The sequence below is a fragment of the Bolinopsis microptera genome, chromosome 3, assembly GCF_026151205.1.
Source record: "Bolinopsis microptera isolate Bmic1 chromosome 3, MBARI_Bmic_1.0, whole genome shotgun sequence".
Taxonomy (NCBI): domain Eukaryota; kingdom Metazoa; phylum Ctenophora; class Tentaculata; order Lobata; family Bolinopsidae; genus Bolinopsis; species Bolinopsis microptera.
Window position 1 is genome coordinate 17,714,027 of NC_087074.1, and position 27,875 is coordinate 17,741,901.

At 39.1% G+C, this 27,875-nt stretch overlaps 3 protein-coding genes across 5 annotated transcripts in view; 2 read left to right on the forward strand and 1 right to left on the reverse strand.

The window, feature by feature from the left end:
* Positions 1 to 27,875, forward strand: part of LOC134812104 (pyruvate dehydrogenase E1 component subunit alpha, mitochondrial-like) — a 76,558-nt gene that overhangs the window by 16,703 nt on the left and 31,980 nt on the right. The gene's annotated exons all lie outside the window — the stretch shown is intronic.
* LOC134812898 (leucine-rich repeat and coiled-coil domain-containing protein PF3D7_0703800-like) lies at positions 1,264 to 2,919 on the forward strand. 3 transcript variants are annotated; one of them, XM_063820504.1, is made up of 2 exons: positions 1,264 to 2,226; positions 2,314 to 2,919. In XM_063820504.1, exons 1-2 carry the CDS (start codon positions 1,288 to 1,290, stop codon positions 2,821 to 2,823), a joined length of 1,449 nt encoding a protein of 482 aa, XP_063676574.1. In that variant the 5' UTR covers positions 1,264 to 1,287; the 3' UTR covers positions 2,824 to 2,919. The 3 variants fall into 3 exon arrangements, with proteins under 3 accessions (XP_063676574.1, XP_063676573.1, XP_063676572.1); XM_063820503.1 differs by having other exon boundaries at positions 1,264 to 2,055; positions 2,137 to 2,919; XM_063820502.1 differs by having other exon boundaries at positions 1,264 to 2,031; positions 2,113 to 2,919.
* Positions 3,164 to 26,303, reverse strand: LOC134812897 (uncharacterized). Its single transcript, XM_063820501.1, has 17 exons — positions 26,221 to 26,303; positions 25,872 to 25,935; positions 25,231 to 25,367; positions 24,594 to 24,730; positions 24,351 to 24,432; positions 22,792 to 22,886; positions 21,897 to 22,004; positions 12,540 to 12,608; positions 12,344 to 12,398; positions 12,096 to 12,183; positions 5,794 to 5,890; positions 5,490 to 5,589; positions 5,285 to 5,376; positions 4,981 to 5,071; positions 4,631 to 4,838; positions 4,265 to 4,349; positions 3,164 to 4,028 (listed from the first exon to the last, which is right to left on the reverse strand). Exons 1-17 carry the CDS (start codon positions 26,265 to 26,267, stop codon positions 3,616 to 3,618), a joined length of 1,968 nt encoding a protein of 655 aa, XP_063676571.1. The 5' UTR covers positions 26,268 to 26,303; the 3' UTR covers positions 3,164 to 3,615.

The window sequence follows — 27,875 nt, forward strand, 5'->3', positions numbered from 1 at the left end:
ATTTAAGCTATTCCATCGATTGAAATAAATCACGAGAAGACATCACTAAATATATTACAATTACGTACTATTGTTCCGAATGAAGTGGTACTGAGGTGGAACCATTTTAATTAATGTCTCCTTCATCCACTAGTCATTTAGCTTTTTAGAATATTTTAATGCAGCACTGCCTTTTTTCAAACAATCAGTTCATTGAAGTTTCGTAGTATATTGTAAATTTAAACTTCGTCAGAATTTTACCCCAATTGTGCCAAATGTACCTCAATACTACAATAGTCCGGTTTCGATCATCAACATGTTCCAAACTTCCAAAGATTATTCGATATATTTCAGTCCATCAAATGTACGATCCTTTGCTCTAAGTCTATCATTTTCTTCCTCTACAGTTCATGATACCTCGACTTTAATATGATAATTATGAGCTATCTCACTCTCTTGCCAAGTAAAAGTGATTAAAATGAGTAATATGTAAAAGGGCCGTACAAACATGGGAGTTGTGACCCACCGTAGATGGCACCCACACTGCATGCATGATTGGATATCCTTTTGATTACCTCAGAACACCAATTAGTCCTAATTCAGTTTTGCTGTTAAAGTGTGCCTTTACTAGTTTAGCCGGCCGCTTGTTCTCAGCTGAACATACAGTCAGTACCCGCTGTCAGAACCATGCCAGATTAACATTTAATAACAGCAAAGCTGCATTTTATTAAAGGTCGCTTTCTCTTCTATCTCAATCTGCAGCAAGATCGCTGTCACCTATGTGCAGCGATCAGTTCCCAGGTTCTTTTTCTCGAGATTACTGCAGACCATTTATAATCGTGTACTATACGCTGCTTGTAGAGCTATGTTTGTGCAGTGCATTTTATGCGATGCTATATATCTTACACTAGATCCAGTGTCCAGTACTGTACAGGAGGGTTCAACTCTAGGTAAATGCGAATGTTTGACAATACAAAGTCAAAATAGCACCCCTCCTTTGTTAAACAGCAGTGTATCTGTCATTGGGGAGGCCATTAGTGTACATTTTCACATTAACTTGCTTTAGAACCCTCTACCTTTGTTACATTCCGTTAGTTTTAAAGTTGTTCGCAGCCTTTTGTACGGCTGCTTTGAAAAAATGTATCGTCACAAAATTTTAAATGGGTTAAGTTTTAGTAGCGTCTTTTTATTATTTGCTCTGGCACGTGCCATACTGTACTGATTTGGTCGATAAACACATTGACACCACAGTGGCCCCACTAACAACGTACATTTATTAGAAAATGATAACTTGATGGTGAAACAGAGATGGAAGAGATAGCAGAGCGAACAGAAGAGGCTGTTGACTCAGTCCTCCTAGGAGCTGATGACGTCACACACTCCCTTTATGACGTCACATATGATGTCGTCATAAAGACGTCCACGTTTATCGCCTCCTATCTTATCTACTTGCTTATAATGTGCATCGTGCTTGATTTCTGGGACAAGTTGAAAGAGCCTACTAAACAGTTTCTCCGGTCAAAGATTGAGAAGTACGTGGACCAGCGGACATTGACAGAGTTCTTCAAACAATATACAGACAGACGAACTAAAGGACAGGATAGGGACACTCCCCCTAATCAACCAGTAGTCGAGAACAAGAATAGCCTCATATTAGCTGAGACACAATCGGAAGCGCAGATTATAACAGAACAGCAAGTTGATGCACCTGCAAGTGAAGAGTGGGATTCTGCAAGTCAGGAGAATTATGATGATCCGGTAACAGCCGCAGAAGTCAGTGAAGTTGATGATAAGGAAACAGTCGTAGAGAAAGAAGATTTTGATCAAATAGCAGCCGTAGTTGAGAAAGATGATGAAATTCAGGTAGGAAATCTTGTGGATATCGAAGATGATAGTCAAATAGCAGCTGTAGAGAAGGAAGATGAGGATCAAATATCAGCCGTAGTAGATGAAGTCCAGCTATTGGTTGATGTTGACGATCAGGTTACTGCAGTAGAAAAGGAAGATGAGGATCAAATATCAGCCGTAGTTGAGAAGGAAGATGATGTCCAGGTATTGGTTGAAGTTGTCGACCAGGTTACTCCTGTAGGAGGGGAAGATGATCAAATATCAGCCGTAGTAGATGATGTCCAGCTATTGGTTGATGTTGACGATCAGGTTACTGCAGTAGAAAAGGAAGATGATCAAATAGCAGCCGTAGTTGAGAAGGAAGATGATGTCCAGGTATTGGTTGAAGTTGACGACCAGGTTACTCGTGTAGGAGGGGAAGATGATCAAATATCAGCCGTAGTAGATGATGTCCAGCTATTGGTTCAGGTTGATGTTGACGATCAGGTTACTGCAGTAGAAAAGGAAGATGATCAAATAGCAGCCGTAGTTGAGAAGGAAGATGATGTCCAGGTATTGGTTGAAGTTGACGACCAGGTTACTCCTGTAGGAGGGGAAGATGATCAAATATCAGCCGTAGTAGATGATGTCCAGCTATTGGTTGAAGTTGACGACCAGGTTACTCCTGTAGAAGGGGAAGATGATCAAATAGCAGCCGTAGTTGAGAAGGAAGATGTTGATCATATTACTGCCGTAGTTGAGAAGAAATATGATGTCCAGGAAGAAAATCTCGTGGATATCGAAGACGATAGTCAGATAGCAGCTGTAGAGAGTGAGACAGGGAGAGGGCAGGATAACTGTGAAGACATTTCTGGTGTGATTGAAGAAGATAACCAACTTGTTAGCGGAGATAAAGATAAGCCGTTGAGCGAAGCAGAAGTTGAAATCTTTGTCCAGGATACCATCAGCAAGGCTGTTCAGCAGTACCAGTCCGAGGAACAATCTAAAGATGCTTAATTAAGCAACATACCAGACATTGGAAAATTGACTATGAATAAATTTTTGGAGTTTTAAACTCATTTTAAAGTTTGCTATTGTATTTTAATGGTGTAAAATTTTAACTGCGCTGTCGATTAAATGCTGTCGAAATAGCTGCACTTCTTGGGCATGATTCGAGATTTTTCCGGATCTATCGCAAGAACTTTAAAATTTGGTGTTGGCATGTTTTATCTATGCTTCATTTGATAGACTTGGTCTTATCTTACTTTGGTTGAGATTCGATTCAAATCGTTATGTTTTATCTGATCTTGATAGTATTAACGATAATCTATGCATGAACCAATAAAACTATGAGAATAATTGCAAATGATTATAAATCAATTTATAAAATATATATATACATACAACATATTTAGTAGTTACAGAAGTCTTAAATTGGCTACAGTGGACCGTTGGCGTACCTTTTCCTTCAACGAAAATAAATCTTATAAATTGATGTAATTCTTCGAAGGTATCAATATTAAACGACATAAAATAATTTCCATGCCCGATGTGGCAAGATAACGTTACTGTTAGCTGTTAAATTAAAAACAACAGAAGCTTCTTCGACTGGAAAAAGTTAGTGATCCTATATTTAATCGGCATCATTCCTGTGTGACGTCTGGGTAAAAGTACACCTTTTCTAGTGCCTCTGTAATTCATCGCTACCAACTTTGATTTTGAAGGTTTCACCGTCACCAAGACGCTGTCTTATTTGAACTTAAGGAGCCTATATGATTGAACTAACATAACCTAGTTGAACTAGCGAGACTACAAAGTGTCTTCAAACTCCATTTCATTGTCAGGGTGTACAAACTCATCCTCCTCCTCGGCTCTAGAATCAAACCCTGACCTGTCCGCCATTCTCAACAAGTTAACCAGCTCATTCAACACGTGCTCAAATATCTTGGGGTTCACATTCTTTGCGATCAGTTGCAGGATCACACGGCCCGAGGTTCCTGATTTCCTCCAGATCTCCGAGTAAGCGGGTTCATCCCGGAGGAAGGCTGTAGCGAGTAGGTTCCTGTAAGCTCCCTCGATGAAGCAGAGGTTGCTGAGGGCTATCAGGACGGAGAGTACGTTAACGATTACAGTGATAACCATTCCTCCCCAGTAGATTAGGAAGAGATATTGGTTAATAACGTTGGCCGCTAAAACGCACATTCCTTGCTCTTCTTCAATTCCTGCAACACACTAGCTTGTCAGCACTCACAAACAAGCGAAACCTGGTGCCTATATTGGCCCAGTTCACGGTTGGGCACAGTTTTGGTTTCAAATATAAAGCGAATAACGAATGAAAAACCTACCAAAAACATCACTCACCTGCGACAAAAATGATCACTATTTTCGCATAACTTCTTTTAATATCTTTTAATTAAACACAAAATTCTGTCACCGAGCTTCTAAGAAAAAGAGTTACCTGTAGCTCCCCAGCGTTTTATCTCACAGGAAGCCATCTTTGGGAAGAGCTTGTCTTGTATTAGACTTTTGTAATCCTCACCAGGCTGAAATAAAAATTAAGTTAATCTCTCGATAAAAACCTTGGTCACATAAGTTTCACTCAGTTTGACTCAGTGTGAGTATTCTCCTTCTCATTAAAATGTTGATCACATGAGCTGTAACATAGTGTAAACATGAGTGTGTAACATGAGTATAAATAGGAAACAAAACTCTCGAGAAAGCACGACCGTAAAGCAAGAAAAAAATAGCATTGTCATTGTCACATGGTCACTGTCACGTCATGGTCATTATCACATGGTCACTGTCACATGGTCACTGTCAATACCTCTGATTCTTCAGCAGCCCAGTCAAGCCCGTAACTCATGAAGCTGCCAATGTGAAACATCTTCTCGGTCAGCCAGAAGAGGATAACAGAAAAGAGGAGATAGCAGGATTTAGTGAGCATGATTGAGAAGAAGAGGAGGTGCTTCTCTACTCTCTTTCCGTAGTACTGGTCGGTGTGGATGTAGGCGTGAACCCGAACGTATAGCCACCTGGGGTTAGATGAATAACATACAGAACAACAATTAAAACCAAGTGTCTGGCTTTGACATGACGAGTTATACAGGACAGAAAACAGGGGTTATGCAGGACGGAAACCCAAGATTAAAAACAGGAATTAAAGGTCCTACTGACCTGGCAGCCTTTTTAGTGAGCATGTCTAGTTCTTCTGCTGTCTCCACTGGATTGTGTAACATTGATATCACCGGCTTCAGGTCACCCATACCTGCAAGGTACATCAAATAAAAAGTCAGAGTTATATCGCCATTAAGAAATTGTCATCGTCTTCTATAAAGGAGTAGGTATATACTTATAGACTATAGAGCTCATATCATCCTCAATGTTTTGAGTAGAATGAGAGAATGCTGGGTTCGGATTTAGTATTCAAGATTTATAATTTCGTCAAAAGAATTTCCAAATCTGTTTAACTAGCTCCTACCGAAGAATTTGAACATCATGTAGGGTAGGAAGAAAGCGCAGGAAGCGGTCCAGAAGTAGAATGCTGTAAACTGGTACCAAGAATGGTAAACTCTGTGATAGAAGGATTCAAACGTTGAAACAATGAAATATGGTGGTAAAAAGGCAGAAAATCGAATCATAGCCCAAATAAATTCCAGATCTCGAAGTCAGGCAACTACTATTACCTCTGAAATTTGGCGTATTTCTTGTCCAAAGGGCAAACAATCCTGCCTCCGTTGTCGAGAATTTTATCCAAGCAGCCTGGTACATCTTCAGGAAAGACTCCTGAGGAAGCTCGTGTATTAGTATAAACGTTAGATTAACTTGTTAGCTGGTTAATATGCATTATCATTATGCAGGTAATAAGTTAACTAATGAAAATAATAATTAATAGTGAAGAATTATTGAAATTTCTTCTCGCCATCTCGGTGTCCTTAAATAATGGCCCTCATAGTATTCTTTAATTTAAGCCACCAAATTTTCACGAACCCGGGTAAGGTAAAATGGAGCTGTGGTAGTCGTACCCTTCTCTTAAAGTATAGATCCCTTGCGTCCAACAATAATCCTTAGCAAACTCAACCGGAACCTGAGTAACACGTTACTGTTCTAACAGTATTTTAATAAATCAACGTTATTTCAAAAGTGGACGATGCACTGAAGCTAACTCCACTTAAAGTTGGTGATTCGCTTGCCAAAAATAGACTCGAACACAACAAAAATCACGGTAATTAATTTGGACGTGAACTCGTTTTTACAAGTGGGAGTTTGGGCTGGGAGCTGTTTTAAGGCATCTCTTAAATAAATAGAGCCTCTTCTTGATCTTAATGCTGATACATCATAATTTTAGTAGACAGCATGTTCCTTTAGGTGGAGTTAGCTTCAACTTTAGTGCATCATTGCCTCTTATTCCCATGAGAAATCGTTAACGTGCCGGTCTAACGATACATTTACACTTGTTAGCTCCGTGAAACAGAAATTAGTTTACATTGGAAATCCAATCATCATGCCCTGTAGCCAAAAGCTTTTCCGTTGTCGATATGTAAAATTGTAAACTAAAGCTTAAGTTAGTCTAGATCGCTGAATTTCTATTTAAATATGCCACTGAAGTCTTACAGTGACTGCACATGAACACAGACCATGTCATATGGAGGTTTTAAAAATTAATCTGCCTGCTCTGACCTCAGTAAGTCTTGCCCCACACGCACACAACATAATCACTAATGCAATATTTAATAAAAACGCGGATTCCACACCTTTAAAAAGCCGTCGCACTCTATGACACTCCCAGTATATGACCGTATAGTGACTATACTCCCAAATAGGACGGTCATGATGAACATGAAGCTCCTGTTCCACTGGTCCCACACATCGTCAAGGGTGATGACTTTGAAGGGGGCGAGCCGGGGAAAGAGAGCTAGAACTTCTAATACCATTTCTGATTAGCGAGTGAGATGGAAGAATGCTGATAGTTGTACTGGCGGGATTCTGTTACAACTTGTAATGCTATCTTCTCTTTTGGCAGAATGAACACAAGGAAAGATTCTTATCGGATCAGTAAGAGTAGTACTAGTCTTTAGCTGGAGATACTTCTTTGTAGTAGGTAACAAATAAACGACGTCTGATGGTTAGTGGTGACACACTCCGTTGGACATGAAATTATCTGCAATTGCTAAACTGTTAAAGTTACTCGGTATAGAACCATCAAACTTAAAGCAAAGGTTGAGAACGGGACAGCTGCGGAGTTAAGACTGGAAAGTACGAGGTCTTCTTTGAGATAAATTACAGGCATACACTATCTCTATCACACAACAAAAACACTATCTCTATCACACAATAAAACACTCGTTAATGAAAGAAATACATCTGCAGAGTGATTAATGCATGTTGAGACTTGCTTGTCCAATTGTATTTACTCAAACAACAGTTGATTTTCTCATAAATTTTAAAAGATCGGATAAATGTTTGATAGAATTTTGGTCATGGTCACGTGAGTTTTGCTAAACAATAACAACACATTGAGTTATATCAAAGAACTAAAAAGCTATTTTATAACAAAGCAGCAACAGCGTACAAATTGAATATTTTACAATCCGAATCATAAGAGATCGTTCACATGTTAAAGGAAATGTTTATGTAAATTGAATTGTAGTGTAACTTTTACTCAAGGGCTATTTGTAAGATTACTATCGGAGGGTGTACAAAATATCTAGTTTGTGAACGATCTCTAGGTTACCATAAATTAAAAAGCGAACAATTGTGTTTTAAGTATAACTACCATGGGCTTTATAAGATGTGAATATCAACTATCTATATAATCTGACTATAGAATATTGCAAAATCGACTAGAAAAAATCCAAAACCTCGCTGTTCATAAATCTATAAGTTAATATTAATAGAAACAACATAATATCTGTCTATAACCAATAATGTATAGTAAAACGACGATTTTAATTATTTTCTATTCTTACTTCTTAGACAATTTTAAGAATAATAAATGTAATCTTAATTTCTAGCTAGAAAGATTTATTTACAGAAGGAAAATCAACACATATAACAAATTAAACATTTAACTTTGGGTGACTTTGATCACAAATTTGGAACTGAATCCAGTTCTTCATTAATCATTTCGGAAATTTCTCTTGGGTATAAATTCCATAAAAAATGTAAAAGCAAAGATTATGAATTTTTTGAAGTGTAGCTAGGATTTTTTTCAGGAAATCTGGTGTCAGGGAACTGATTATAGTTAAGGGCACTGTGTAGTAGAACGTTTGATAATCAGGGCACAATCCAGATATCTACCATCCAAATCCCAACCATCAATTCATATCCATCAATTCTCATATTTTATATAACTTACCAGAACTACTATATAATTAAGTTTTGGGAGTTCTTTAATGACACCGTTCAACTTGAAACGATTAGATAGCCTCTAATTTTACTGCAGCTCAAAAGATAAGATACTGCAGTTGAGCTGTGACATTAACGACTGCACTGAATCGATTAAAGTTCGCCAGAATAAGAGGGTAAAACAAATAATGACACAAATAATTCAGCAGCAGTCCAGGAGAAAGTGTTTCGGATCTGGGCTCCCGTCTCTAGAATGATAAGCAGTACAGAAATATGCAAACATATCTCCGACTGTTAAATTGTTCCAATCATCACGCACAGCTCGTATTAGGTTATGAATCATTTCTTTCCATCCACTGATCAATCATCTTTTCAAAACTACCATTTCATCTCAGCAACCAACTTCGGCCTCACATTTTGACAGAACACAGCAACGTATTACCTAGTATTATCCTAATTAAAAATATTTTGTTCAGTAGTTCTGAAAGTAAGAGGATTTCTGAAACTTATCCAGTAACCCCTCGTACACAAGGAATGTGATGATAGTAAAGGGAATAGTTTTGTAAAGGTGCAGAACCCAGCCCCCGTACATTCCGACTAGACCTTCTTCTTTGGGGGGGGTGTAACCCAAAAAAACCCAATCCCAGTATTACCTTTTTCAGGGTAGGAGTTGGGTTTTTTTGGGTTTTTTTGGGTTTTTTACAAATTTTTTATTTGAAGGAAATAAAATCATGTAGGCACCTAGCAAAAAAATTATCAGTACAACATCACTGTTGTGGTTCATCACTACAACACCACAATAGATATAATCGCTTAAATATCACCCAAAAGCAGTATTTTATTCACTGATGTGCTCAGAAGAAGTTGGCCATCCAGATATGATATCAGCCATATGTAATGCTCACTTCGATGGCCATGGCAAATTGAGTTAGTAGGGACGCAACTCACTGATGACACCAACCCTGACCGCAACCGGTACGAGAGGAATAAAGCCTTTCTTCTCACCTTCATGATCTCTGTTTCCGTTTTCCTGATCATCCGCTTAACGAGAAACCATGCTCTATCTCCAACTGAAAGAATCTTGCAGTTACCATCAGCTGCATGATCACATGTGATATTAAGTGATATCTTCGCTTGTTTATGGCCCTGGAGTCGCTAAAATCTTGACTGGGATGGCATTCGATCTCGCCCTCCATTGAGGCAATTGGCAAACCTCAACAGCCGTATCATAATGCAGAGCATCACCATACACAGTTACTATTTTCGCCCATTCCTCTGATGAGTCAATATCCTCCACTTCCTCTTCTTCATCATCTGTTTCCGCTTCGTCACTCTCTGCTCCGTCAGGAGATGGTTGGAAAGCCTCTCCTTCAAAGTTACAGTGTTCTTGAAGGAGTTCTCTACCCCTTGAGACTCCCTTCTTCATAGCTTGTAACAATCTTGGGATTGAAGTATCTTTACCTCTAAATAGTTTCTCTGCTTTCGGATGCGGTATAACAAGCTTATTGCGAGAGTGGGCAACTGTTACAGGGATCAAACTTTTGCCGAGTGCATCAAGCTCGAGGGAACGGTTTGATTTGCCCATGCCAACCAACATATCCTTAGAACACAGATTAGTTCTAATGCCTGCATGGAGGCCTATGCGCTGGAAAGCATAAAGTTTGCTCGCAGGCATCGGATGTAAACAGGGCATAAAGTGTTGATAACTGTTGTCAGCTGTTACACTGAGAATGTACAGCATCAGACCCTCGACTGTAATAATCGCATCATCAAAATTTTTACAAGTAGGCAGGTGGTCTTTCAATGGTTGTGTGAAGCTTAGGTGGCCCAAGGCGTCACCGCTGGGTGGAAGCCCTGGTCTGATGTGAGGCTCCCAGAACTTTGAAAAGGCGTATCCTGCTGGTGCCCTCTTCCAGACACTCATCGGACAGCATGATGAAAGCCACTACCTCCGCGTGGTGAAGACTGGATACTGGACAGGGGGACTGGATACTAGACAGGGGGTACTGGATAACTTAAAATCGGAAAGTCCCACACTGGAGCAGGTGACGATTGGGTAAGGATTACAACTGATGCTGTTGGGTAGAAAAAGGAAGTGTCACATTTGTCTTGTATAGCATATGTTCGTGCAATTACATGCTCAAGATATTATGGTGAGAGTTAAAGATGGCTATTGTTCAAGCGGATGCCCTTAACCTTTTAGTGGCACAAGAGTTAAGAACACAATCCACTGCCAATGTGCAGGGGACTGCACAGGATTGTGAGCCAACTGAAAAGTCAAGATGAAGTTTATCAACAGCTTAAGAGCTTAAGGGTTAAAGCCCCTTATTTTTCTAGTGGAAGTGGTTGCCGGGGTAATTACGCTGCTATTACAGAAGCTGATGACTCGGTCTCCACAACACGACAACCTATTTCTACAGAAAGTCAAACAAGAAAACATCAAAAAAAAATGAACATCAATTGTATTGTATCATGTCAAAGGGCTGCTCAGGTTGGCACGTTTAACATAAGAACAGCCAGAGAACAGCACAAACGCATCGAACTTGAAGAACTATTTTCTCGAAGCAAGCTGCACATCCTTCCAAGAATCGAACATCGGGTAGTCTATGCTGATTGCTGAGAATACCAGAATAGACAAGATTAACAAAGGGATTCATCCAGTGATCTCATCTGCGTGGAGAAACGCAGCTGGCGCTTCTAATGGGAGAGTAGGAATCATCTTGACGAGGATAGCATATGAGGCTATAAGTCTTATAAAGTTATAAAATCTTACAGCGCAAGGATCCTCACCATGTCTCTTAATGGAAAGCCCAGGCTCACTGTCATCACATGCTACAGTCATACAGAAGCCTCAGTCCTATAGAAGCCTCATCTGATGAGGAGGCAGGAAATCTCTACAGAATCTCTACAGAAGCCTCATCTGATGAGTGATGAGGAGGCAGGAAATCTCTTTTGTCTAAAACCAAGCATCTTACAGTTAATTTAGTAGGAGAGGAGCCACACACAATAATTTCTAAGAACGGACATGCCTTATATATATTAGAAGAAGTTGAGGGTTTTAGTACAACGGAGTACGACTTTAGGTTACGCAAGGCCAAGGCATGGGCTGCCACAAAATGTAGGCTATATGGAGGTCCAATTTGCGCCGAGATTTAAAAATCCGTCTGTTCAAGCTACGGTTGAATCAATCTTCCTGTATGGAACGAAAACGTGGACAATAACAGAATCTTTGAAGAAAAGAATAGACGGATGTTACAGTAGAATGCTTCGGATGGCCCTAAACGTGGACTGGAGAGGACATCGCACCAACAAGGATCAGGAGGTCTTTGGATCACTCCCAAGAGTTATTTCGAAGATACAGGCCAGAAGAATGAGGTTGGCTGGGCACATCCAGCGACATGATGACCTGGCAGCACACCAACTTCTCCTTTGGGAACCTAGGGAGGGGCAGACCACCGCTCACCTTCGTCGATAACCTAAGAAGTGACACCGGACTCAAGAACACTGGGGAGATTAAGGAGCTTATGGCGGACAGAAAGCTTTGGAGACACATCATCGAAACTCGGACTCTGAAGCCGCCTTAAGTTAAGTTATTTAAGTCATGTGCTTTGACTTGCCCTTGACCTTCGTCATAGCCTCCTTCCATCTTTCCATGACAGGAGAAAAAATTTGCCACATTTGGCACATTTCCACTTTGTGCATTCATATGGATTATATCTCGATGAACGAGACATCCTGTTTGCTATCGTGATAACATACTATCAATATAAACACACTTATATACTATGTAAACTATCTATTAAGTTAAGACATGAGAACAACACGTAGGTAAGACCCAGTGGGAATAATTCACATTTTATACAACAAATGAAATGGCTATAATTTTGTTTAAATTTTGTTTAAAAAACCCAAAAAAACCCAAAAAAACCCAATCCCAGTATTACCTTTTCTTGGGTAGGAGTTGGGTTTTTTTGGGTTACACCCCCCCCTTCTTTGTAGATTAGCTCACATGTCCGCCAGAACTTCCTGTACCTGTACAGAGAAACGTTATCAGTTCAGATGAGCCGGGTTTAGCAAGATACAACATTTTTATAAAAACGTTCCTTAATCGCTAGATTAATTTGATTGGAAGAACAGCTGATAAAATGTGAGCTAACAACTTAATAATAATGTATTTAAATGATTTACTTACTTTCTTTTGCGTTCAGAGGTCTCCAGATCTTCTCGGAGTCGCGTCCTGACAACCTCTGAAAATTTAGTTTGAGTCTCACTAAATTTGTAACAAATTCTTCAAACTACGACAATAGCTTTATAGTTTTATACGAAGCAATTTTTAACCAGATACTACTCAAAAGCAGTAAAAGAATCATGATTAGTATGAAACTTACCGGTGGGGTACATAATCGTGCTGGATATTATCTTTGAGACACTAGCTGACAGTGAGAGATGCAGCATAGCTGAAAAGTTTAGATTTAGTTAACTGTAAAACCTGGTAAAACTCCAGTGACACATCCTGAGTCACATTTAGACTGATAATTAAGTTAAAAATACTCCGTTAAGTCCGTTCGTCGCTAGTGAATCTGCGGAAACTCCCAGGCAAGTTATTTATCAGTTACTGTTCGGTATGAACGGTGTGAAATTCCTTTTACAAACTACAAGCTCACGTGACCAAACACATTATTCTACTTTATCACGCGGTCAGTACTCAGTATGTGACTTGTGTCTGGACAAAAGAGAAAGACATGAGCGGTATTGCAGACCATTTGTTCTAGAACTTGCTGGATGCTCAATTATGCCGTATGTGGTCTGGTCACGTGACAAATAATGACGTAGCTGGACTGAGCCGCGCGCCATAAATAGAAAATTACTGAACTTGCCATAGAGAATTACCAGATGAGAAGCGTTCGGCGGCCGCGCGTTACATGTATGTCTTAAAGAAAGCCCGTTTGCAAATTAACTTCGATAAAGGGGGCAATTATGTCGTTAGTCAAGTAGATGTCTAAACTCCCAATGTATAGAAAAATACGTTCTCATTTCGTACACCTATACGATTCCTGAATACAAGATTATAAACTTATCTAGATTGTATTACAGCGCGTAAGTCATATCACTAAACTTCAAATAAACATCTATATATACTATATTTGCCACTAATTGACCAACACCATTGCTTTAATTAGACAGTAGAGTATTTCCAGTATTAGAGAAACGTTGATTACACATGGCTGAGTGTATAAATAGCTCATGTGCGACGTGCGTGAGGAAATGAATATATTCAATATTCACATAATATGTAATCACATGAAATTATTGGAACACATCACAAATTGTAGCACCCCTTTGAAGGAGTTACCAATCTATTTGAAGTAACCAGATCTTGTGAATGAGAATGATGTAAAGTAAATAAAAAGATAAGGGACGGTTCACATGTTACGTCAGCAATATTACACCATGTTCACACTTCTTCCACCTACGTCAGCAAGATTACACATAACTGTTGTGGAAATTACATAAGCGTCATCATTGGGGCTTACCTCGCCCCTAGTAATGCTGACGTAACATCTGAACTCTTCTGATTGTAAAACCTGTTGCAATGGCTACAAATCTGGATGACATAAAGTAAGCGGATTTCCTGAATGAGAGGGACCTTAACTTGGATAAAGTATAATTAAAGTATGGTCTGGATTTTTTATTTTTGAGAAAAAAAGCTGCGATACAGTTTGTAATTTGTAGGTACGATCTTAAGGTTCATTAGTTCATTTTAGTATAAAAGTGAAGAGTAAACACACTCAAATTCCATCTTATCTAATCAAATGCAATATCAATCAGGGAGGTATGTGTGCGGATATGTAGTGATATTTTTGTACGTGTTTTGGTAAGTTGGGATGTAAGCTGCCTGATAATGGATCTCCCGGTCGCGGTGAACACTCTGACGTTTTACAACTGATACCATCTTGTAATCTGATCGCTGGATTCAAAGAATTCGATTATAGTAGAAATTGGTGCCATTCATTATACAGTTAAACTGTTCACTGCATTGTCGTCTGTGCACAATGCACAAAAAAAACACATACAATATTTCAAGAAACTTCTGATCAAAGACCATTTCCTTATATTTATATTACATTTCCTTATTATTTATATTATAGGATTTTTAACATTTTAAGCAAATTTTATTGAAAATTCAACAGCAGAGCTATTATTTAAAATAACTTTTCAGTTATTTTCTTCGTAATATATCGATTATCTCCCACATATTATAAATTAACTTACAGTAACATATTATGTAATTTTATTTATTCCAAGTCACAATTTCACGTACGCAGGACATTGCTCATGACAAGGTAAAGCTATATATGTTACTACTGGCAATTCTCCCAACATTATAAGAGTTCTAGAACCTTCTAACGTTGGTTACCGAACGTTAATATAAGAAATATAGACTGCCTGAACTATCAAATAAGCCTTAACAACAGGAAATATTTGGAACAGTGAGCCTTGTCAACATGTAATTTAGATTATATCCAACATACTAACATAGTACATACTGACATGCTGACCTGGCTGAATGGCTGGTATGTAACCCTGCCAATAGCAGTGTGCTATGATACTACTACTGTGCAGGTAGTGTGTGTGTGTGCAGGACTCATATTCAGAGTACCAAACATTACAGCTCAGACATGTTAAGTGGAATTGTTCATTTGTTCATTCAGCTGACAGCTCAGTAATTTCACTACTTAGGTATTTTCCGTAAGAGGTATGCTACGAGGAGTAGCTGCTGGGATAGGACATAGCTTTCCGTAAATTGGCGTCAAAATTCCTCAAATTGAGGGCTGAGGCGCAAAAATTTTCACGAGGCGGCCTAATCTGTAATCCTATACCTTTTTTATTGAAATCTTTCAAATCGATCAATTACATACAAATTTACACAATGAATGAACAACATTAAATTTTCTCAAAAGTATAAGACTCCGATAAAATCAGATTTTTTAGGACAAAATGTATGTAATCAAAGTTAACTAACTAACCCTGCCAACAGAAATTGCTCGGTATATAAGAGTTACTTACTAAGCTAGGTATATAAGATAACATCAAAGTGGTTATAGGTCAAACCATAGCTGCGAAACTGCAACCCTTACTATTTACAATGATCTCCTCTGTATCAGTGACATGAAAAGCAAGGTTATCCTCCTCCTTTTGGACCTTAGCGCTGCTTTTGATACTGTAAATCATCACTTACTCCTTCTAAAACTAAAAAAATATTTTGGTTTTGAAAGTACTGTTCTCGAATGGTTTACATCATACCTTAATAACAGATCCTTCGCTGTAACTATTGATAAATCAAGATCAAAGAGATGCTTCCTTAGAATTGGAGTCTCGCAAGGTTCAATTCTAGGTTCAATTCTGTTTATACTGTACACAAAGGAGCTTAATCATATTGCAAAGAGACATGGATTTAACATCCACATGTACGCAGATGACACCCAACTTTACATTGAGTTTAACCCACTATTTCGAGATCTGTCAACAATCGAAGAGAGAATTACACGTTGTTTTCAAGAAATTAAGAGCTGGATGACCCAAAATAAACTCAAATTAAACCAAAACAAAACAGAAGCTCTTGTAGTACAGACCAATAACAGTTACTCTTCATGTCCAGTCGACTCAATACAACTTGACAAGGCAGCTGACCCTGTGGATGCATCCCACACAGTAAAAAGTTTAGGTGTGCTCTTTGATCAATTCCTTACATTTGAAGATCAAGTCAATTCAATTATAAGTTGTTGCAACATCCATTTGAGGAACCTTCGAGTTATAGGCTCAAAGCTTAACTATGACCTAAAAAGACAGCTCATTCACTGTTTGATCTTTTCAAAACTAGACTATTGCAATGGACTTCTCTATGGTTTACCCGATTTTCTCATAAAGAAACTCCAGAGGGTACAAAATTCCTGTGTACGATTCTTGTTTGGTAGAAAAGCTATTAAAAAATGGGACAGTGTCACTCCATTCCTGAAAAAGGCCCATTTTCTTCCAATTAGACAGCGAATAGAGTATAAGATTGCTCTAACAGTGTTCAAATGCATCAACAACATAGCTCCAGACTATATCACCAAATGCATCGACATCAAGAGTCAACCTGTACGTGTGCTACGAACTGAACAAGACTATTTCCTCCAAAATGTTCCTCCTGTCTCAAATTATAGTAAACTGAGAGAGGTTTTAGTTACTGTGGACCCTCAGTATGGAATCAGCTTCCTCATCAATTGAGAACATTGACTGATATTGTCTTGTTTAAAAAGAGACTAAAGACTCATCTATTTGAAAAAGTGTTCATATAAGTATTATATAATATCTTTCTCATACAAACCATACTTCATAAGATGCTAAATTCTTATGTACATGTTCTTGAGTCGCTTTAGATGGCTTGAACTGAATCTTTGGATTTTGAGTTCTTTTTGGCAATAAAGCGATGTATAAATTTCTAGTTATTATAAAGGGTCTCAATAAGAGGTCTCGACTGCCTAGGCGTCAAACCTTGGCAGTCGGTAGTTTTCCTCTGGCCCGGGATCAGCTGACCCTAGGGACCAGAGGGTAAAGGTGTAGAGACTATGTGTATCTACAAATCTTTCGAGGTTGTTTTTACAAGAGACAGGGCTTGCTACGCAAGGGAAGAAAACAGGGAGAAACAATCACAAATTATACAAATAGATATTATAAAACCTAGCAAAAAGAAATTCAAACAATCCTACACTACTACAAATGTTTATTACATACTACAATGTAATACACTATAAATAAATGCTGTATAATCAAGAAACAGGGCTTGCAGGGCAAGGGACGGAACACAGGGACTGGCTACAGAGTGTATAAAACAGTGATTCAGCAAGTACCCATTGGGTATTGCTGAATCTGACCCACAAAATACCACAATCAATACAAGAATATACAATATTTAAACAAACATCATGTTTATACAAGAATCAGGGCATGCAGAGCAAGAGAAGAAGAATAAGAGAAAAACTCCAACACATGTATACCCCTTAGTCCAGTAAATAACAATAATTACATGTACACAAAGCTGTATTTAATATAAAATACATAACAAATACACAGACTACCCAATATACGGGTTAAAAATTGTATAAACAAGAGGCAGGGCTTGCATAGCAAGGGAAGAGATATAAGAGGACCAGGTAAAAAGTGTTTATTACAGTATCCAGTGAAGAAAAAACTAAATATAGAGTATCTACAGTGTATTATACTCTCAATAAAATCATATGTCTAAGACCATCCTGAGAATTCTGGCTGATCCAAGCAGAGCTGTCTTCTGGAGATTAGAGATGCTCAGATTGCAGTGGACTGCGTCGAGGTGTTTACGAAAGTTAATGGTGATAGTTCCTAATGCGCCTATCACCACAGGGACGATTGTGACCTTTCGTAAATTCCAGTTCTTCTTAATTTCTCTTTTTAGGTCTTGATATTTCAATATCTTTTCTTGTTCTCTATCCAGGATCCGGGTATCTCCTGGGACTGCAACGTCAATGATGGTTGCTGCGTTGGTTACCTTGTCTACCAGGAGGATATCCGGTCTGCAGTGTTCGATAACGTGGTCCGACTGGACATGGAAGTCCCACAATATCTTGACTTTTTCGTTCTCCAGCACCTTCTCTGCCCGGTGTTCGTACCACCTTTTACTGCGTGGGAAGCCGTATTCCTTGCACAGACTCCAGTGCAATGCGGCAGCTACTTTGTCATGCCGACACTTATATTCTGTCTGTGAAAGTTTTGGGCACCCATTCAGTATGTGGTCTATTGTCTCGTAATGATTTCTGCAGAGTCTGCAGAGGGGAGAAGAGCCAGGTGTTTTGTCAATCCTGTGCTTCACATAATTCGTCCTAAGTGCTTGGTCTTGGGCTGCTATCAACAATCCTTCTGTCTCCTTCTTCAAGTCTTGTTGAGTGAGCCAGTTCCAAGAGGTTAACGGGTCCGCTATACCCATCATCTGCCTTGGGAACTGTCCGTGCATCACTTTAGCAGTCCACTTCTCCTTGCGGATTTCCTCGCGTTGTGTTCGGTCGATATCTTTCTCTATCTCTTCACCCAAGAGTATCTTGTCTTTGACAAAGTAGTCCTTCAGAGCAATCAGTTCTGGGTCTCTACTTCTCACCACATAAGTGGTGAGTGCATTCTCCTCTCTCTTTACGACTTCCTCTATACTATGTAGCTCACGGCCACCCAGTTGACGGCTTACGTATAACCGATCAACATCTCCTTGGGGGTGGTGAGCTCCATTTATCCTCATCAGTTTCCGGGTCTTGACATCTAAGGCTTTGGTCTCTCCAGCATTCCATGAGAGAATTCCAGCTCCATATCTTATCACAGGTACAGCCCAGGTGTTAATTGCTTGTGTACTATTCCTGCCATGAAGCTGGGATTTTAAAACCTTTTTAACTCTTCTGATATACTCTTTTGTTACCAGTGCTTTCATCTCTTTGTGCAGTATATCATTGGCTTCTAGTATTCCCAGATACTTATAGCCCTCGTCCTCCAACTCATGGATCTGTTCACCTGTGGGTAGGGAGATGCCTTCGAAAACGGCTCTTGCTCCCTTCTTCACCTTCACCACGGCACATTTCTCTAGCCCGAATTCCATTTTTATGTCACTGCTGAACTCTGCTGTGGTATTAACCAGTGTTTGCATTTCGTCTTCACTCTCGGCATACAACTTGAGGTCGTCCATGTATAGCCTATGTGACACTTTCGGTCGACCTCCCTTCTCCAGAGAGTATCCTATGTCATGCTTATTCAAAAGAATGGACAGGGGTATAAGACTCATGATAAAGTGAATAGGTGATACTGAGTCTCCTTGGAATAGACCTCTATTAATTTTAATTCTCCCAAGGGAAACTTTACCAAGCATCAGGTTAACATACGATTGTTTGAAGGAGGCTTCAAACAGATCTATGATGGATGAAGAGATACCACACATGGTCAAACAAGACAGAATCCAAGAGTGTGGGACGCTATCATACGCCTTCTTGTAGTCTATAAACGTCATGTTCAGGTTCCGCTTCCTTCGTTTACAGTTCTTCAGAATGAGTTTGTCTATCATTAACTGTTCTTTACATCCTCTGCTCTTCTTCTTGCACCCTTTCTGCTCAGGGGGGAGGAGTTTTTGCTGGTCTAAGTGGTTGTATATGGAATCTGAGATTAGACCAGTGAACAGTTTCCACATAGCTGATAAGCATGTAATAGGTCTGAAATTGCCTGGGATGGGTCCTTTGGAGTGGTCCTTTATGAGCAGGTACGTGCGTCCCAATGTCATCCAGTCAGGGATATCAGCGTTGGTTAGGCAATTCATAAGTTGATCTGCAATCCTATTGTGGAGTTCTTTAAAGTGCTTTATCCAATAAGCATGCAGTCCGTCTGTACCAGGAGAGGACCAATTGGTCATTTTCTTCACTCTATCTGCAACCAGGGTGTTAGTTATAACAAACTGTCGCTGTTCATCTGCTGAGGCTAGTGCTGTTCTGACATCCGGTAACCATTCAGCATCACTGTTATGTTCAACCGGCTGCTCCCATATGTTCTTCCAGAACTTCAAACAAGAATCCTTGTCAGCCTCAGGGTGGGAGATATCCTGTTCTTCAGGGTTTGTTTGAAGGTTTCTGTAGAACTGCCTCTGGTTGTTTCCAAACAACTTGTTCTGGTGGTATCGTTCGCATCTTTTATTAAATCTCTTTATCTTAGCTGCTTTTGCACGAAGACGTTGCTTGAGCTCCTCAATGATGCATGATATACCCTTTTTCTTCAACAGGGGGTGACGTCTGTTGAGCCCTTCTAGTATTTTTTGTTTAAGGGTAATACCTTTCTTCTTCTCCTCAAGATAAGAGATGTCTTTCCTCACCTGGGTAATCTTATCTTCGATTCTTCTTTTCCATAGCGGAGTTTTCCGCTTCTCTGCATTCTTATTTGCAGGTTTTTCACCAAGTCTTTCGCTGACTAAATGTGCTCCTGCAAGCAATAGAGTGTTGGTTTCAGTGATTGAAGAAGTAGGAATCTCTGCTATACATGAGTTGATGAGAGATGTTTCCTCCATAAGCTTCTTTCTGTTCACATGTCTCAGGGGCTTGGTTTCTATCACTGAAGGGTCTTCTAAGAGGGTTTTTAGCCGCTCAATGATTGCCTCCTTGTCAAAATCAGGTACCGTTGCGGTGGGGGTGAGTTCTTCAGCGGCAACAGTTGGGATAGTTGCATCCCTCAACGTCCTGATTGCTTGGGAGACTGTAGGTAGAGCTTCAGTTGTCGTTGTTGGAGCCTCTTCCACTACGCTAGGTGGAAGAGTACCTCGAATCTCCAGTAGTTCTATGTCTGAGAGGAGATTATTATTTCTGATTGACCTTGCTTGGTCTGCCAATCTTTGTTCTGTACAAGTGAAGAGTCCGGCATCATCCCACAGTGACCGGAGTCTCCTTCTGTAACCAGAGCGGGATGGTTGGCTCTGGTAATACAGCGTCATGAGCTGTATGTTGTCCTCCTTGCTCCACGTGTGACGAGTGGAAGTCTCAGTGCGAGCCTTCCTCTCACGGCAAGCTGGAGGGGCGATGTTAGGTTGTTGATCCTGCTCTGACCCATTAGTAGGGAGAGTAGGAGAGTTTGAAAAATTTGAGAGAGAATTCATATCATAACTGGGGGACTTGATATACCCCCTAGAGAGTTGGCAGGGAAAACAGAGCACTGAGCGTTGCCCTGCGTCGCCCAGCTCCCCAGGTAGCTACCTCCTGGGTAGTAGACCCGTTAGTAACCATTTAACCCATGGCCACACATCCTTTTGTCACGAGTCCACAACTTAAGATTGGGGGACATCTGCGGGTCAGTCCATGCCCGGAAAGAAAACCACTAGGTGTCAATTGCACCTAGTCAAGAAACCAAGAGCTAGAGCAGAAGGATAAAAGATTTTCACCAACGAGAGGCAAGAAAGGGAATTAACCGGGGGACAAGTAACACCAAATACAAGGATATATATAACATAATTTCAATTACAATGTAATTACTAATACAATGGGTATGGTAAATGGTAACACTATAAGTAGTAATTATTTACTAAGGATGGAGAATCTTTCAGTACTGACAGTCTATGCTGCTATGAAACCGAATAAATATATAATAAGGGGATAAATCTTAAAATACTGCTGTTTCAGTCACAGATACTTTTCTTGGTTTTTCCATTTTGTGCTTTTTTTTGTCTTTTTTGTTTTTAACTTTTTTTTGTAATTTTCTTTCTTTTTTTTTGTTCCTTCCTAAACATGAATTTTAAGCAATTACAAAATCTCACGATAACATTAAATGATGTTGAGAAGGACAATAGAGCCTGAGGTTCTGGTGGTCTACAGGTGTTTCACCAGCTGTTTGGTCAAGTTCTAGCCCGTTACTTGGACTAGTAACGGGGGAACTAACAGTGTTAATAGTTTAAACTTTGTGCTATAACTGAACCTCAGGAAGAAGACATCTGGCAATGCCAGGGAGTGAGTAGCTCTAGCCGGCAGCCATCCAATGGACTGCTGCCGTTACCGACCCCGGGGGTGCTGACCACGAGTATCAGCCTCGGACCCACTACTCACTAGCTCTGGTGTTCTGAGCGGGGGCCTAGTTATTATTATTATTATTACTTACTAGGTATATAAGAGTTACTTACAAGGCATATAAGAGTTACTTACTAGGTATATTTAAAAGTTACTTACTAGGTATATAAGAGTTTTCTCTGTAGGAGGGCGAGAAGTAGGAATATCCCAACTTAGCCAGTTTTAATTCCTCGTATATCAGGAAGTACAATCCGAATTCGAAGGAGCCTGCAAGAATTCTTAGAATTCATGGGTTAATAATGATACAGGAACTACTGCAACTGGCAAATACCCAAATACAAGATTCTAGAAAAATCTAGAAGAATCTATCTATTGGCAATGGGCATCAGGCCAGGTGATAAAATGAATCCAACGCTAACTATATAAACTGATTCACATTGGTTAAAGTGTAAACAAAATTAATTTCATAACCTATAATTAAGTAGAATTAGTAGAGCTTCTTTTGCAGTTAAAAATCTACCCAAGTTTTAAATTCCGCACTAATTTGGGAATGTTGGAATGAATTCAAGTTACTTCCTGTGTTTCCTGGTTAAAACGGTCACCAGGAAATGTAACAAACTCGCATAAAATAATCATGACGACCTTATAGCCCCAACCACAGCCCGACTTGATATAAAAACGTTGATCATGTTTAATTAAACTGACTAAACTAGCACTAAACTAGCACTTACCCACTAAACTAGCACTTACCCACTAAACTAGCACGTACCCACTAAACTAGCACTTACCCACTAAACTAGCACTTACCCACTAAACTAGCACTTACCCACCAAACTAGCACTTACCCACTAAACTAGCACTTGCCCACCAAACTAGCACTTACCAACTAAACTAGCACATACCCACTAAACTAGCACTTACCCACTAAACTAGCACTTACCCACTAAACTAGCACTTACCCACCAAACTAGCACTTACCCACTAAACTAGCACATACCCACTAAACTAGCACTTACCCACTAAACTAGCACTTACCCAATAAACTAGTACTTACCCACTAAACTAGCACTAGCACCTCTGAAGAAAGCCTTGTGTCTCTCAGCTTTCCACAGATTCCGGGTTGTGTTCCATACAGCACTTCTGGAGCATCTGAGACAAATTCAGTCTTAGAAATTAGAATGTAGTACTGTAGTAGTCGCGTAGACACGTAGTCGCGTAGTCACGTAGTCACGTAGTCGCGTAGTCACGTAGTCGCGTACAGGGACATAATATTCAGTGTTAGAGTTGGAGTAGCTTTTTCACCCTCTCTAATGGTAGTGTGTGTAAAAGTTCAAACGAAACGCAGCATTGGGCATGTTGACGGGAGGTCTGTATATTATCACAAGTGCATAGTACTCAAGCTTGTTGGTAATGTAACAATTAGCTTGTTGGTAATGTAACAGTTGAATCCAGTTTAAACTGGTCACATACTGGCGGGAATCTCATGTCGACTACCATATTAAGCAGATGTTTCCTTTGACTGACCGCCTTTCGGAGAATTGGAAAATTACAAACAGTTAACATTAAAATTAAGCTGTCGTCAATTTATTCACATTGGCCGATTTCCATTTTCCACGTCGCCTGATACGCATCAGTAAAATGCTATGTATATAACTGTTGTTGTATCACATAAAAAGGTTTTATTATCACGTACTAACTGTTTCATCGGCATGTAGGAAACTACGAAACCTCGTACACTAGCATATCAAGATAACGTGCATACTTTAAACCAATCGGCTGACAGTGAATACTTAGAGAGAATATTCTAGAGATAATTCTATAGAACACATTTACATGGTAGGTATAGTAACTTGTCGAATAAAAAATGACCACTTTATAAATTATAACTGAGATATTATATCATGAAATTAGATTATTCCAACAGTGAGTGACTTTAATCAGAGACGTTTCAGGCCACTGAACAGTGGAGGAAAATTGGTGAAATCAGGTACTAAGTTTTGCACGTCGACTAAGTGTACTTTTGGAATTTTTCAAAAGACCCACCCACCCCCTTCGCGGTACTAACTGTTTTCTCGGATAATTCATAATAATTAAGACACCCACCCCTTTTGCTGGCTTTTGCGGTAGTAACTGTTGAGAAATCATAGTACTAACAGTGTTTTGGTATATAAAATATGATACCCACCCATAAATTGCTTTAAACAGCTCATTAAACATTGGGAAATGGGCAAATTATACCCACTATTTAATAGGTGCTTTGTTTTCAATTTAGTCGAATTAGATAAAAAGTTACACAAAAAGGAAAAAACTCAAAAAACCCCAAAAAAAACTTTTAAAAAACCTAAAACCCCAAAAAACCCATTCCCAAAATTGAAATTAGAGTTGAATTATGGGTTTTTTGGGTTGGACACCCCCCCTTAGTACCATGTACTAACTGTTTTTCTGGGAAATGAGCAGCAGACCCACCTCTGCACTTAGTACAAAAGTACTAATTATGTTTTAGAAGAAAACGTCTCGTCCATGACAAAGGCGTGGGCCGAAACTTCGACAACTATTTGTTCAAGGTTATTACAAGTTTTTCATGTAAATTTATTCACTAAACTTGGTACATACTTTCGTTCGTCGAGCTGCAGTTTGGTCTTGACAACCCAAAAGGGGTTCATTGCTAGAGCGTTGATAATCCCAGCTAAAGTCCCTGAGAAGAAAACTTGTTACCGAAATGTGCAAAAAGTTTAAAAGTGCAAATATTATGCAAAACTCATTGAGTGGGCAAATTGCTTGAAAAAATTAATATAAAAGCTTAACCGATCCCCTATGTTATTGGCTTGGGCTACCCGATGCGTTAAGCTACTTTACCTGATGTTAGATGAACTATATGTCCCTGACTGCAAACATTCCGGACGAGTTTCCTGCATTCCGAATTAGCAAGGAAGAAGAGACCTTTACTGGAAACCACTGCCGCTACGGAGGGGGTCAGTCCTTTAAACAGGGACCTGAGGTAGGGTTTATCAGAAAAGGGCCTTTAACGTTGTTAAAAACGTTCCCTAATTTCAGAAGAAGTTAAGGCAGGATTTTCCTTCGTCAACACGGTCAGCCAAAATATTGTTGTGATTCAATCATTTGACAACATAATTGAATGTGAGTTCGAAGTTTTTAAATTCCAATGAAGTAATTAGATAATCACGAAGACCAGACGGGTTACAAGGTCTTTGCTCCTCTAATTATGAATGCATATAATTTAATAAAGTAATTATCTAACTAATAATAATAAGACAAACCAGGATATTATCAATCCTGGCAGTTTGACAAGTTACCAGAGCAACCTTATTACAGGGTACCAAGTAAACAAGCTGGATACATCAACATGGCAGGATTTACACAAAATCCTTGGGATAAAATCTGAACGGATGAACCGTCAGTTAAGTTGACGGCGTCAGTAAGCCGTCAGTTACTGACGGCGTCAGTATTCACTCTTTGAGAAACAGAAACTAACCTGAATCCCTCCTGCCCGACTATAGTTCTGTATTGTTTCCATATTGAGGTAACACTGGCACTGTTCCTGGGTGCCACGAGATGTCGTGGTCCTGGTCCACCTGTTATACAGCTGGCCGAGTAGGCGGATACTGTCGACTGAAACACAGACACAGTTATTAAATGTCTTGTTGATTGTTCATCTGTAATTCATCAATCTGCACATTGTGCAGTGTGCATAAATGCACACATAATCACATTTGAATATTCTGACTCAGTTCAATATTTAAGAAGATGGCTAGGTTTTCGACTCGTATATTTAGAGCGTACCATGTTGGTAATTATATTACCAACATTCAGTAAATTATCTAATTCAATCAAATTGACGATATCGTCAAATTACCACATACATGGAGTATTTTAAACCCTTTAAAGAGGAAACTTATTTTATGGGTATTATTTAGTAACTTTACGAATCTGCAGATTAGTTATGATGACATTAATTGGGTGTCATGTGTCAACTGTGCGCAAGCAATAACACACTACAACTCAGTCGTATCTTGTCTAGCCTGCAAACAATACCTAGTAATTAATACACAGCACACACATCAATATACACATAATTAACACAAGGTGTGGTCAGGCACAAAGAGCTGAAATTACCTGCTGTCTTGTTTTCAGTAGCTCTATGGGCGATGTCACAATTACTCCGATAAACCCCCCAGCCCTGGATTTTGGTGTGGATTAGAATTAAATAAAGAGAAATCAAAGCTGCTGGTGAATTAAAATTCATGATATATTTGGGAATGGATAATCATAATAAAATTGTGCTAAGATTATTTGTATGTGTATATCGGTTGCAGTATCACATTTCTGTTCTGATTAGAAGAGTAAGCCTTTCAGTGGCTGCACTGCTTGAAAAACTTAGAAGTCAATGAACAGGTGAGAACAGTCTACCTTGATTGATTGAAAAAGTGTTTTCTAAATATTGCCCTACACAAAGGTTACTTACGCTCCAGCTGTTAGATGTACCAGAGAATTGACCTCCTTGGTGCTCATGCAATGTCAGGTGTGGCTTCAGTTACTTCCCCTCCTATTCCAATGATTGTTTATTAGAAAAGTCTATGAATTTAAAGCTTAATTGTGAAGATTAAATCAATTCTATTGACAAAAACCTGAACTGACTATTGATACAAAATGCTATAAAATAAAGATGATGCAGTCAAAATTAAGGGTAAAATCAGTTTGAGCTGCTCTGGACCCAGGCCATGTGAAAAGTGTTTTCTTTGCTTAAGTGCCACATTACATAACACCTGTGATCCTGCCTATTTCTATGGTTTCCAGTGCCATCAGATTATTACTTTCTGAATAAAAATGTGGGGGGCTGTTATCAATGCACGGTAAATTAATTAGAATGGCAAATATATATTTGTTAAATACAGTCAAATACAAACACAACTCTTAATTATCGAAAGGTATGATGTGATGCCACAAATCAGAACGTTGCCCAACACTCACTTCAAACGAATATATTTAATGAATTATTTATATATAATGTATTAGATTTTATTAATTAATAAAATTGAATTTTATAAATTATTAATGTTGATGGAAAAATATATTTATTTAAATTATTTTTCCATTTAGTGCAATGATATTTTGTAGACACTTGTGATGATGTTATGTCATAATATTTACTTACTTACTTACTTACTTACGAGTATGGAGACATAAGTTCGCCAGATCAATTCCGAAACTTGGCAAAGAGAGCACATGAACAGCTACACTACACAGCTCCTTACTGGACATTGTGAACTAAACTACCATATTAATAAGTTCAAGCCGACAACGGTCCCTAAAACTTGTTCGCATGGAAGAGGAGACAATGAACAGTGGGTGCCCGAAATGGTCTTACCAACGATGAGGATACTTTGACTCCTTCTATCTTAGTGTGACAGACATAGTGGACAATTTCTCACTACCAAGGATCATCGGCTTCATACAAGCAACAAAACGATTCACTAAATGCGGAGAAAACAAAGTCTAACTTTTTTCTCCACTAATATTTTGCCGGGTAAGCACAGGGCTCCAATGCTCTATCTTACAGTGGTCACGATCTATCCAATAGTGTTAATGACCACAGCCCCCTACGAAGAAGAACAACAGCCAACTAAATTCAGCTTTCCAACACCGATAAAATCGATACACCAAAAGACCAGTATCTAGTAATTCAAGACAAATTGTAAACGTTCGCAATTCAAGGAAAAAGACCGATTAAATGACCAATTGCACCTTGATCGACAGAATCAACATATTTAATAATACTAACTAATTACAACGATCAATGACGTATTTAATTGCAGGGAAAATAAGGCAGAAAGCTGGTAACTTCAAATAAAACAATGGCCGCAGAATCGATCGACAAGCACCAGTCTCAGAATTAAATGGTGAAGAAAATAGTGGAGAAAAATTCATTCGAGAGACAGTAAACCGGCTGCTAACTAAATTAAAGTATGACAAATGCATAATGTTCATAATAGAACATGAAACTTAAGACAGTATTGATTGCAGTGAGAGGACACAAAGGACGGTATTATGATTGACGGATGTTACTCGTCTAAATTTCTTCGAAGTAGCGCACGCCGCTTTCTTCTCGAAATGGCCCGA